A 13,961-nucleotide genomic window follows, 5' to 3' on the forward strand; every position below is an offset into this window, starting at 1 on the left:
AGCAAAAGGAAGAAAACAGGCTACTTAGAGATAGATTAACTCAACTAGAAGAAAAATTGGATCAAGTGGAAGAAATGACTAAGGAAGTCAAGGGTCAAGTTGAAGGAAAGAAGAAAGAGGTGGCTATAGAAGATGAAGAACCTACCCCTGGTCATATCCTTACAAAGGAACCATTCTTAAAGGCATTGAAAGCCATGAGTGGGTAAGCACTTAAAGGAATACCACTATTCATTGGGAAGATGGAGGTAGATCTAGTCATGGACTGGATAGAAGGAATGGAAAACCATTTCAAATGTGATGGAATCACTAAGGCATAGAAGGTGAGGGTAGCAAAGTCAAGGCTGAGAGGCTCTGCATAGACATGGTGGAAGTTCATCTAGGAAGAGAGAGAAAAAGAAGTTAAGAAACCAATTTCCACTTGGAAGGGAATAGTTCACATAGTGAGAGAGGCATACATGCCAAAGGATTATGAAATTCAATTGTATCAAAAGAGGCAAAGGGATCTTGATGTGTATTCCTATACTCAGGAATTCAAAAGCTTTGCTTAAGGTCAAATGTAGCTAAAGATGAAAGCCTTAAGGTAGCTAGATACCTAAATGGATTAAACTGGAGTATTCAAGGAGAGATGACTCTTCTTAGTCCCAAAAAAGTAGATCAATGCTATCAATTGGTTACCAAGGTTGAAGACAAGAGCAAAAGGAAACATGATCAGACTTCCAAGGGAAGAGGAAGAGGAAGAGATTGAAGAGGTCATAGAGGTGGATACCAAGGTAGAGGGATTGAATCAAGAAATCAGGGAGAGTCTAAATCTGTAGAGCATGGGAATGAAACCACTCCTAGAGGAGGTCATGGAAGAGGTAGAGGAACTCGAGGGGGTTCTGACAGAGGAAGAGGTGCAAGCAAAAGCAACTCATACTTTTCTAGCATGGAGTGCTATAGTTGTGGACAAATGGGTCACCCTGCATCTTCTTCAAATAGTGAGAAAAGAGTAACATATGTTCAAGAGGACACATCAAGTGTCAAGTCACTAGAGATTAGCCATATTGCATCATAGATGGGGGAGAACTTAATGTTTAGAAGAGTTCTAATCAAACAACCAATCAAAGAGGAGCCAAAGGAGAGAAAAGCCTTATTCAAGATAAGGTGCAAGATACTTGGTAAAGTATGGAAGGTTATCATGGATTCAGGTTCCAAGATAGCATAACCTCAAAGGAAGTAGTAAAGAATCTTGAGTTGGAGAAGCTACCCCATATGAATCCATACAAGGTGACATGGTTGAATAAGAAGCAAAGTGTACTTGTGAATGAGCAAACATGGGTAGAGTTTTCCATTGGAGGATGTAAAGGCAAGTTGATTTGTGATGTGTTGCCTATGGATGCATGTCATCTCTTATTGGGAAGAACATGGCAATATGACAGAGGAGCCATCTATGATGGGAAGGAGAACACCATTTCTTTCAAGAAGGATGAAAGGACCTTCAAAATCCAATCACTAATAGATGAAGAGGAAACATAGTCAAAGACCTCTAGTGTCTTATCAAGTAGTGGCAAGGAGTTTGTTAATACTCTTCAACAAGGAGGTAAAGGATATGCTATAATGGTTCAAACTAAAGGAGAGAAGACTATGAAGACAACAATACCAAAAGAAGTACAAGACTTACTTGGGAAGTTCAAAGACATAATCAATGATGGGACACCTGCAACATTACCTCCTAAAAGGTCTATTAGTCATCAGATAGACTTTATTCGAGGAGCTTCTTTACCAAATAAGGAAGCCTACAAGTTCACACCAAAGTAGAACCAAGAAGTGGCTAGACAAGTGTAGTAGTTACTAGACCAAGGATTGATCAAGAATAGCATCAACCCTTTTGTCGTATCAGTGGTATTGGCATCCAAGAAAGGTGGTAAGTGAAAGCTTTGTACTGATTCTAGGGCTATAAATAGGATTACAATCAAATACAGGTTTCCTATACCTAGGATTAAGGACTTGATGGATTGTATAAGTGGATCTAAGTATTTCACCATGTTGGGCCTTAAGAGTGGCTACTATCAGATAAGGATCAAGGAAGAGGATGAGCAGAAGACAACATTCAAGACCACTGAACGGTTATATGAGTGGAGAGTTATGCCATTTGGGCTTATAAATGCCCCTAACACATTCATGAGTCTAATGAATGAAGTGCATAAGGATTACATTGGAAGATTTGTGGTAGTATACTTAGATGATATACTCATCTTTAGCAAAACAAAGGAGGAACATCTGAAACACTTAGAGATTGTGCTTAAAAGATTGCAGGAAGAGAAATTGTCTATCAATCTAGAAAAGTGTGAATTCCTCAAACAAGAACTTGTTTATTTGGGATTTGTAGTATCCCAAGGTTCATTGAAGATGGACCCAAGCAAGGTGGAGGCTATCTTGAACTGGCCAACACCAACAATAGGGACAGAGGTAAGGAGTTTTCATGGGTTAGCTCAATTCTATAGAAAGTTTATAAGAAACTTTAGTGGTATTTGTGCACCAGTATTAGACGTTATCAAGGTGGATTAAAGACCAAGTTCAAATGGACTCTTGAAGCAAGGAGAGCTTTTGAGAAGTTGAAACAAGAAGTGGCTACCCAAGCTATCCTCTTGTTACCTAGTTTTGATAAATTGTTCATAGTGGAGTGTAATGCAAGTGGGATTGTGATAGGAGAAGTCCTGAGCCATGAAGATAGACCTATAGCTTTCTTTAGTGAAAAGCTCAATGAAGCCAAGAAGAAGTACTCTGCTTATGATTTGGAGTTATATGCTCTAGTGTAGTCACTTAGGAAGTGGAGACATTATCTCCTACCTAAGGAGTTTGTGGTGTTCACAAATAACCAAGCACTTAGCTATATCAACACACAAGAGAAGTTGAGCAATAGACACTTAAAATGGATGGAATATCTGCAAGCTTTCACATTTACTATTGAGCACAAGAAAGGACAGTTGAACAAAGTGACAGATGCACTAAGTAGAAGGATGTTGACAATCCAAGAAACACAACTCCAAAGCATTGGCATAGAGAGTTTCAAAGAGCTCAATGGAGATGATGAAGACTTCTCTGAAGCATAGAAGGTATGTTATGATTTCCAAAACCATTGTCATGGTCAATTCTCAGAATATAGACTATAGAGTGGACTTTTCTTTAAGGGGAATCAGTTATGTGTTCCTCAAGGTTCCATGAGAGAGAACCTCGTTCAAGAGAAGCACAATGGCAATCTTAGTGGCCATTTTGGTATCAATAAGAAAATAGAGTTGGTATGGAGGTTTAATTATTGGCCCAAGTTGCCAATAGATGTTAGGAGATATGTGGAACAATGTGTGGTATGTATAAAAGCCAAAGGGGGAACTAGTAATGCAGGTTTATACCAACCATTTCCTATTCCCAATAGACCATGGGAGTTTATCAACATGGATTTTGCGGCAGGTATTCCTAAGACCAAGACAGGGATGGAGAGTGTCTATGTAGTGGTAGACAGATTTAGTAAAATGAGTCATTTTATCCCTTGCAAGACCACCCATGTTACTAGTTATATTGCTCATCTATTTTTCAAGGAGACTGTAAGGATACACGGACTACCCCTAAGCATAGTATCTGACAAAGATGTGAAGTTTATGAGTCATTTTTGGAAGACTCTATGGACCAGATTAGGTACTAGCTTATCTTTTGGTTCAGCTTACCATCCTCAAACAGATGGTCAAATTGAGGTGATCAATAGAGTGTTAGGCAACCTTCTCAAATGTCTAACCAAGAAATATGGTCAAACATGAGACTTAATCATCCCACAAGCTGAGTATGCCTACAATGGCACTGTGAACAAGACCACGGGAAGGAGTCCTTTTGAGATAGTATATGGTATGCACCTAAGAGGTGTGTGTGACCTCAGAGATTTAGGAGCCATGGATTATAGAAGTTGACATGCAAAAGATTTCTCACAGATAATGAAGGAGATACAAGAGTAGGTGAAGAAGACACAGAGGCTACCCACAAGCTAAAGACTAAAGTGGATATGTCAAGGAGAGATGTACAGTTTGAAGTGGGAGATGATGTCATGGTCCACCTAAACAAGTCTAGGTTACATAAGGGAATGCCAACTAAGTTGCAAATGAAGAGAGTAGGACCATGAAAAGTATTAGCCAAATATGGACAAAATACATATAAGGTAGAACTTCTAGTAGAGTTAAGTATCTCACCAGTGTTCAATGTGGCTGATTTAGTCAAATACAAAAGACCATTGATTGATATGAATCAGAATAGCTAGGAGATATTGGGGGATGTGAGTGTTAAAGTTTTACCTCCCAAGGTTCAGTTGCAAGCAGAGAGAATCTTGGGATCCAGGGTGAAGAAATCACCTAGACACAAGGTATACATGGAGCATTTGATACAATGGAAGAAGCAACCAAATCTGAAGCCACAAGGGTAGAGGAAGCTAACTTCAAGAAGCTAGGTAGTGATTTGTCTCTAATTTCTCCTCATGTCCTTGAGAGTTGTGCAGGGGGGGAGAATGGTGCAAGAGCACCTAAGGATTGCTTAATCAATTCAAGTTTTTGTTTTGTTGTGTCTGTCTTTAGGGCATTTTGGAAGTATAATGTTTAAGGTCATGTGGACCATGGTAGGAGTACAATAGGGTTTGTTGGAAGAGTCTTAGGACATTTCTAGGTGCAATTAGGGATCAACAAGTTGTAAAAGCCCCGATTTGCACAAAGTTGATGTTGATGTCAGCATGAGGTTAGTAGGGTCTAGGATGGGTTAGAATTATGTTTCTACCATAGTTAAGGTCTTTGGTAAGGTTTAAGAAGCATTGGGGCTCATTTAGTTAAGTTGTGCCAAAACTTGCCAAAAAGATGTAAAAGTTGCATCGTGCAACTTTGCAACTTTGAAAAATTGCTCGGACAACATTGTCCAAATGTTGCAAATCAGTGACAAGGAGCCAAAGAGGTAAGTAACTACCTAAAAACCCTACATATGGCATGCCTTGGACAAGATGTAGGGTTGGGCACCCATTGTATGGAGATAAGTTTTGAATATTGGAGTTTGAAGTGATTTTTGAGCATTTTTTGTGTATTTTCCATGACAGTAGGTAGTTAGAGGATTCAAGTTGGTACTATAACACCTATTGTGTGTAGTTTAGATTTTTTCTTAATTCTTTGTGGCATTAGATAGGAATTTTGTGCACATTTGCTTTCTTTTTGTAAATAGTCTTGTTTTGGCACTGTTGGTTCTATCCAGGTAGTTTGAAAAGATTGGGTTTTAACTCACTTTCCCACCGTCCATTCTGAACGGCCTCTTGGGAATAGTGAGTAGACTCCATGTGCATACATTGTGCAGAAGCTTGGGCCCTCAAATGTAGGTAAGCTATTTTTAATGTCTTGCCCTAGGCAAGCTTATAGTGAGTCCGGCTAGGGAAGACCAAGTTGCAAACAACTTAACTTGCAGAGGTGAATAGCTAGAGTCAAAATTCCTTGTGTAATTTTAAGATAGGAGTCCTACCAAGATTTGGTGAAGAGGGAGCCGTCATACCAATCCATTTGTTAGCCTAAAGCTTTCCAACTTGCAAAGTAGCCAGTAAGAGCCTAAAAACCCTTAAATTCACTCAACTTGGGTTAGGGTACTGTACGGAAGGTGGTGACCTCAAGAACCCAAAAATCCTTGAGGGGTTGGCATTTGATTCAAGTATCCTAAGAAAAATTATAGGGTTTATTTGGAAGGATTGGGAGAAAATCCCTATTTTCTCGGAGTAGGAGACCTAATTGGGCCTAGTAGCCTTTTAGGCCTATTCTAAAAGAATTGATGAAATCGGATGAACAATTGAACCAAGTGGGATTCCTAACACCCCTAGTTGGTTGAATTGAAGTACTTGGAGACACCTCTTGACCTCTGCAAGGCTAAGTACAGGATTTGGAGGTTAAAGAGCCTTTAAGGTGGTTTAAGGGCTATGGTTAGTTAAGCAAGAATGCATCAAGTTTTGACTTGATTGGTGAATCTTTCTTGGTAGTTGGTTTGGCTAGAGAGACTAGGGGATCCTTAGACAATGAAGATCCTATAGGTGACAAGTGGTGTGGTGAAGACACCCTAGAAGTCTTCCAAGAAGACTAAGAGCATGAACATGTGATTGGTTCATCCAACCTCCCTATCAGCATCCTTAGATGGTGCAGCAATTATGTCCATATCTCTCTAAGGTCTTTCAGAGTTGGCTCTCACTAGCTTCAATGCCAAACAGACCATCACATTACTAGAGAGGGACAAGATCTGTTGCCTTTGCACCTTGACTGCTTGATAGAGACTAAGACCCACTTCATCTTTCACTGTCCCATATACTATGAGATTAGAGGCATGTTCCACTGCCTTGTCAAAGATTGCAGGTCCATGTCAACCTTTTTCAAATACACTGACCAACAATGCCTGACACTTTACATTCGGTCATAGCTTTGTGACCACACTTTACAACTCTTGTTTACTCAGAGCCAGGTCTCAGATCAACATATCACTAGCTTTTTCCCTCCCATGTCCCCTTCCTAGGGCTTGAAGCGGTCAATCGATGCTCCCATTTTTGGCTACACTAGATCCGTGAGACCCTGTTGTAGGCTCACTAGATAGCAACACTCTACCCCCAACAGTACTCAGAGACGAGTCGGGGCTTTTGATCATTCGAGACCTTAGGTCCTTTGATGTTGGATTTCTTTTCAATGAGAAAGGACTTCTAGTCCTCTTGTTGTTTCCTCAAGTTACTTTCTTGTTTGCTCTTTCACTATTTGGTGCTCCTACAGGGGTGTGTTTTCCTATGTTTTCTCAATCCCTTGACCCTTTTGTCGGTCTCTTGTTGGACATTAATAGATTTATCTTATATATCTTATTTTATCTTATCTCAAGTCTTTATAGTGAGTGGTTCTCAAGCTATGATTGATTCACTGATGAGGGGTCAAGGATTATTGGTTACTTGGGCAATTTAATGTTGTTATGCTAGCACCATGTTGTGTGGTATTTTATTGTCAACTGATATTTAGAAAAAAAAATGGCAAAAAATTACACACCTTATTGTATTAAATAATAGAAATTTACACAAGGATTACAAAAAATGTCAAATTGGCTCTAGTCACCCAAATAGAATTTATTCTAACCACATAAATAAACCTAATAATCTAAACTAAAAAGATACCAATATCCTAAATTGTCCAAAAACCATAATTGTTTTAATTAATATTATTGCCATCATTAAAATTATTATTTATTAATTGACACTTGAGCTAGGTTCTTATGGTTGGGAGCATGTCAATGAATAAAAGGGACATATATATGTTATTAGCCTATATATATTTTAATTTTATTATTATACAAATGCTATATATATAGTCTATAATTAGGAGAATCCATTGTTAAATAATTTCATATTCATGATCATGAAATTCGATACATTATATATGTTTATATATACAATTTACTCATCATATAATTATTAAACAGACACACAAACATACGCACACGCACACGCAAATGCACATGCACACGCACACGCACACACACGACACGCACACACACATGCACACACACACGCACACACATGCACGCACGTGCACGGACATGCGCACACACACACATTGGTGAAAGTTACAGTCAACATTCTAATCTAATTGAAAACTTGTACCTGCTTTGTCGCCTACTGTTACCATCTATTTAAGGTTGTGTTATTGTACCTGAATCTCCTCTCCTAATTTTGGCACTATCTACACAGCAATATATTTGCACCTTAATAAAAAATATGTTGCTAACAAACATTAGTCTGTTAGCATATATGTTAGCTAATTGTATTCGTATGAGTTAGTAATTTGCAAACACCCACAATTAGCTAACATATACGTTAACACACTAATGTTTGTTAGCCACTTATTTTTTATCAAGGTGCAAATATGTTGCTACGTAGACAATGCTCCTTATTTTCTTCCCAATGGAATACATTTCCACTCCATTATATACTCTTTTCCACCCAACTGACACATCTCATTAATGCAACTATTCCCATCCCCATCGCTCGTGTGTAGGAAAAGTTACTAACAGTTATTTTGACTTCCTAATTAACTATTTAGTCTATTACTATGTTAGATGTTAATTTGTTGATATTATCAATAATAATAATATAGTTGCTATGATTAGGGATGAATATATATTATTTGTTACTGTTAGATTTATTATAAAAATATATATTTACATTCATTGGATCGGGATATATATATATATATATATATATATATAGTAAGTGTTTTTTTAATATTATTAACATTATTACTTATTTACTTACTAAAGTTATTATTAATAATGAATATAATTTATTAATAACATTGTTAATTGACCAAGTTTATTTCATTATTTTTTACTAGATACCTATGTAAGGAATTAGTTATTGCTTGACATAAATAAAAAATTTAATTATGTATTTGTAATCAAAGCGATGTATTTTTTATCAAATATATTTGCATCAAGAAATATATTTGTATTATACATGCATCAATGACACTTCATGACATAGGACATGTCCAAACTCCATACACATAAGATGCAAATTTTTTACTTAAATTTTGCTATCATTCATTGGATCATTCCATTGTCCTATCTATCATTTGTGTTGGAAAATTATTTTTCTTGCCCACCCAAGACATGGACCAAAAAACAACAGGGACAACATGACAAACTAAATTTAAAGCATAACTCATGACTTGAATAAATAAGGATTTAACTTAAAATGAGACAAAATAAAAAAAAGGAGAAAAATTGAACCATTGCAACACTGTATGTAACTTATTTCTGAGTGCGTCTGTTTCTTAAATAGTTCATTAGTTTCATAAATCTTGATATGTTATGTATTTGTTTTCTTCTTGCAAGCATGAAAAGAAAGTAATTCTTGGAGGTGACTAAACAAAATGGAGTATGAACGTGATCTGATGAAGCTTAACCTAGCATCACATGATAAGCAGATCATGCTTTGCTGATTTTCCATTTTTAATTGGTTTTCCTTTTGTGAGTTATATATTATATGTTATAAGGGAACACAACTAATTTCCTTTTCAGGCAATATTTTGTTCAGAAGTTTCGACATCAGAGTCCTAATTTCGTTTTCAGTAAAAAAAATTATCTCTGGTTCCAATTGCAACCCTGTAATAATGTTTTCCTGGGTAAACTGGAAAGCTCAGTGGTCGGTTGTTAAGCAGTTTTCTTGTCCAAAATCTTATTATATTATAAATTTTATATTGCACGAGTCATAACTACGATTGAGTGATAAAAGTAATTTGATTATGTAATCAACGCTTCGTAGCATCAATCTTATTGAAAGCTACTCTCATAAGCTTTATTTTTACTAAGAAGAGCTATATGTGTTTCAGTCGCATCTACACACCATAATGGTAAATTATCAATCTACACACCATAATAGTATACTATCATTCTGCCTATAACTTACACCACACTTAAATATTTATGTTTATTATTTGGCAACATGCGATGATAGCCGAGTCGTTGAATCTGGCGCTCCCAAGGCAATTGTGATCCCTGCCGAGGAGCGATTGGGAACCCAACTAAGAGAAAATGACATAGCATGGAGCAAGTTCCTTTCGTCTGCAGATTCTCTTCAAAGGTATGCTATATGCTCAACATTAAATGATTATATTGGTTATTTGAATTTAAATCCCTGGTTCAGTTCTATAAAATGTACCAAGTCCAGCTGCAGTCTCTTTATAAGATAGTCCTCACGCTTTTGTTCACATGCACCTACATTCATAAAAACGGTTACTGCAGTGTCTACGTTACATCCTGAGTAATGTAATGAAATCATTGACAAATAATAGGGTTTGTAAATAACATGGCTCAAAATTAATTTACTTGCAGCCCAGAGTATTATTCACCTGTTTGTCAGACCATAGATGCAACAACAAATATTTTGTTTTCCTCTGGCACATCAGGTAAAGATGGAATTATTCTGCAATGCATGTTTATACTGATTAGAAATTGTTTCTCCCAACATATCCACTTCTTGTACTATTGTTGTTTCTTGTATTAACATATTTTCCTATACATGCAAGGTGAACCGAAGGCCATTCCATGGACACATGCTCCACCAATTAGGTGTGCATCAGAGTGTTGGTCACACTTAGATGTTAAAGCTGGAGATGTATTTTGCTGGCCAACAAACTTAGGATGGGTCATGGGACCAGTTCTAATCTATTCATCTTTTCTTAGCGGCGCTACAGCAGCCATCTATGAGGGTTCTCCTCTTGGTCGTGGATTTGGAAAATTTGTTCAGGTAAAAAATATACCTGGCTTTAATTTTACAACTCTCTAATAGCTCTTAGTATAGAGATCCATAATGGCAAACCTTGTGCAGGATGCAGGGATAACTGTGCTAGGTACAGTACCAAGTATGGTAAAGACATGGAAGAGCACTGGTTGCATGGAAGGGCTTGATTGGTCTCATATAAGGTCTCCATATGGCATTTGAATATCAAAGTCTACAAGAAATATGTCTTTGTTAATGCCCATGCTGGTCAAATAGCCTGATGATGAACATTTTCCATTTTCTTGCAGAACTTTTGCCTCTACAGGAGAGGCCTCTAGTATTGATGATGATTTATGGCTGAGTTCTAAAAGTTGGTACAAGCCAGTGATAGAGATCTGTGGTGGTACAGAACTTTCAGCTTGCTTTGTCCATGGCTCATTATTGCAGCCACAGGCTTTAGGAGTGTTTAGCACACCCACTATGACAACAGGATTTGTGTTATTTGATGACGAACAAACTATATATGTGAGAAAACAAATTGCTTTGGTATTTTTTCATTTAATCAAATTCTTTCTAAATAACTTACAGAAAACCAAAAGGCAGTACTAGCCATTTGATGGGAAGATATTTTTTCTAACTATTGCTGTTAATGAGCTCTCTGCTGTTCAATTTCAGCCAAATGATCAACCTTGCATTGGTGAGATAGGATTGTTTCCTTCGTTCTTTGGAGCATCATATACATTGCTCAATGCAGATCACGATGCTGTATACTTCAAAGGAATGCCAGTATACAAAGGAATGGTATGCTCTAACAAATCTCCCATGTCCTCTTCTCTATATCTACTTTAGGCGAGAGACAATGCTAGAAATGATAGATTCTACAGCCTTCGTTTTCTATTAATTCAAATACTACTTCCAGGGCACAACTTGCCATTTGAATTGAAAATTTGCCCGTGAAGAGAGATTTTCTTCACTTCCTATATTGTTCTGTTGCTTCATCTTGACATGGATCTTTTCTTTGGGCAGCGTCTAAGGAGGCATGGTGATATGATTGAGCGGATGGTAGGAGGATACTACAAAGCACATGGTCGTGCTGATGACACTATGAATCTTGGTGGCATCAAGGTTTATTTAATTGATTTTTGTAGACAGAAATACACTTCTCATTCAATCTCTATCTTTTTTCCAGGCCTATTTATGTCCTAGATTTCCAGTAAGACATTTCATGATAAAGCTACTATTTAGTGAGTGTTCACTTTCCATATTGCAAAAAATCATGCATGCCTGGATTATAGCAATCCGTTTGAATTTTTAAAGATGATTGGTGAATGACAGACCAGTGCCATTGAGATCGAACGGGTTTGCAATAGAGCTCATGAACAAGTATTAGAAACTGCTGCCATCAGCATATCATTTCCAGGAGGTGGTCCAGAACTACTTGCTATAGTTGCAGTTTTGAGGGATGGACACAATGTTAGCATGGATACACTGAAGATGTCTTTCTCAAGAGCCATTCAAAATAACCTAAATCCTTTGTTTAAGGTGAAAGTCAATTCTCTCATTTCGATCAACTTCAAAAGTTTGGTTGGGTGTACCATAATTGAAGATGAATGAAATTTATACCTTTGTTTTTTTAATTTTTGACAATCACGGCCATTAAAAGTTGCTCGTCAAACTAATCTAAATCGTTTGTTCAAGGGAAAAAGTATCAACCCATCTTCCTATATTATTTTGGTTGGGCGCATGTTATATGTAGGCAGCGAATTAGATTATATCAGTAAACGTATTTTGTAACTTTGATTTTTGTTTAGAAGCATTGCCATTGAAATTTGTCATTCAAACTAATCTAAATCCTTTGATCAAGGTGAAATTCATCATCCCATCTCTTCCTTCATAATTTTGGTTGGGTGCATGACGTACGCAGGCAGCAAATTAGATTTTACCAGCGTTGACACTGAATTCTTTTGTTCTATTAGTTGGAATCTAGTCTTGATAGTTAATATCGACCAATATAGAATTTGCTTACTGGAAAGTTTTCTTTGAGAATCAGCTGAACTAGATTTTGACCTTCTGATATCTATAATTCATGTGTAGGTGAGCTTTGTCAAAGTCATTTCCGACTTTCCTCGTACAGCATCTAATAAAATATTGAGGAGAGTTTTACGGGACCAGATCAAGCGAGAATTATCTGTTCAAAAGAGCAGGCTATGATAAAGATTGCTATGCGTACGCAACATAGCGACTTCCCTTAATAGCTGAACTTATTTAATATTATACAGAATATCCGCATATTTTTTCTGTCATGTTACAGTTGCTTATGAACATGTCAAGGATAATTCACAATAAATTTTATACCATTGTAAATATAATTTTGAATCTTTCAATTTTGTTTGTTGTTTGTAGTATGAGATTGCGTTAATATAAGTATTTGAAGACGTGTAGTCTACTTGTTTGCCCTTTATTTTAGGGAAAGTGTAACATTATAATTATGTCGAATGTTATCAAATCAGGATTATAAACGAATTCGAAATTTTGATTATAATATTTTATGACAATGTAATAGAATGTAAAATATGAAAATGTTGATTATTTGTTCTCTTTTACCAATAAAAATTAAAATTAAAAAAAAAAAAAAAAAAAAAAAAAAAAAAACATTAAAATTATGTATCAAATCAGAATTTTATACTTTTACAAAAAAAAAAAAAAAAAAATTAACATTAAAATTATGTATCAGAATTTTATACAATTTGACGATTTTTTTTTACAATATTTAAAGTAATGTAAAATATGAAAATATTGTTCATTTATAATATGCTCAAAATATTTATTAATGAATGCTAAGAATAAAATATTAAATTGAGATGTTATATAATGACATCTTTAAGAATATAAAAAATAATTTTAAATTATAAAATTACAAAATATGAATTTAAACTGTACATTATTAGCTCGAATTCAATTAATAAAAGTTATAAATAAATTTTAAAAATAATTAAATTTGAAGAATATATAGTTATTAATAAGAAATATAATTGAAAATTACATAAATGATTGATAAAAAGTATAATTAAAAATTATATAAATAATCGATATAAAGTATAGTGACTATTTTACCGAATATGGTTATATTGATAACTACTATATTATTATCAAGATGTACTCAGTATTTTCTATAATAATTTTTTTTTAAAATCATATTATGAGCAACTACCAAAAGAATGAGACTCTTATCTTATTGTTAGCAAATTCTAATTGCTAACTTATATTGAATGAAATACCAAACAATATTCTCAATGCATAATATAATAGGCTAACTCTTGTAGTTCTCTTTTAATTGCCATTGTTTTCTTTGTAACTAGTTGTACTTTCCTTAAAAGTCAGTACACATATTTGGATGTTCTACTAGGCCCCATTTTGTGAATTTGAGATTAGATTTTTGTCATGTGTAATCTTTGCAACTTTATACATCTTTTCTCTCTTCTTCTCTACCATATTAGCACACAATTCGATTTTGGGATCAAAATCCTAAGTGTAGTGATGTAATGCTAGGTTAAATTGCTTCTTAATCCTTACCTTCCCAAGGACTTGCTCAGGATTTCTCTTAGCTTATTAGGGTTCCTTTGATGCCCTAATCTCTAGAGGACTTCTTCACCATCCTCCAACCACTCACTACCTATTT

The 13,961-nt window shown here is 35.7% G+C and overlaps 1 protein-coding gene across 2 annotated transcripts in view; it reads left to right on the forward strand.

Moving 5' to 3' along the window:
* AAE18 (acyl-activating enzyme 18) overlaps positions 1 to 12,669 on the forward strand; it is a 77,384-nt gene extending 64,715 nt beyond the window's left edge. For both annotated transcript variants that reach the window (XM_089815773.1, XM_089815770.1), the window contains exons 7-15: positions 9,518 to 9,643; positions 9,895 to 9,968; positions 10,089 to 10,309; positions 10,391 to 10,485; positions 10,591 to 10,807; positions 10,958 to 11,083; positions 11,309 to 11,407; positions 11,618 to 11,824; positions 12,377 to 12,669. In XM_089815773.1, the coding sequence (XP_089671899.1) occupies positions 9,518 to 9,643; positions 9,895 to 9,968; positions 10,089 to 10,309; positions 10,391 to 10,485; positions 10,591 to 10,807; positions 10,958 to 11,083; positions 11,309 to 11,407; positions 11,618 to 11,824; positions 12,377 to 12,493 (1,282 nt within the window). In that variant the 3' untranslated portion in view covers positions 12,494 to 12,669. The remainder of the gene's footprint in view (positions 1 to 9,517; positions 9,644 to 9,894; positions 9,969 to 10,088; positions 10,310 to 10,390; positions 10,486 to 10,590; positions 10,808 to 10,957; positions 11,084 to 11,308; positions 11,408 to 11,617; positions 11,825 to 12,376) is intronic.
* Positions 12,670 to 13,961: the final 1,292 nt, after the last annotated feature.

The sequence above is a fragment of the Cupressus sempervirens genome, chromosome 1 (assembly GCF_028749045.1).
Source record: "Cupressus sempervirens isolate cs-2001-9-10 chromosome 1, ASM2874904v1, whole genome shotgun sequence".
Classification (NCBI taxonomy): domain Eukaryota; kingdom Viridiplantae; phylum Streptophyta; class Pinopsida; order Cupressales; family Cupressaceae; genus Cupressus; species Cupressus sempervirens.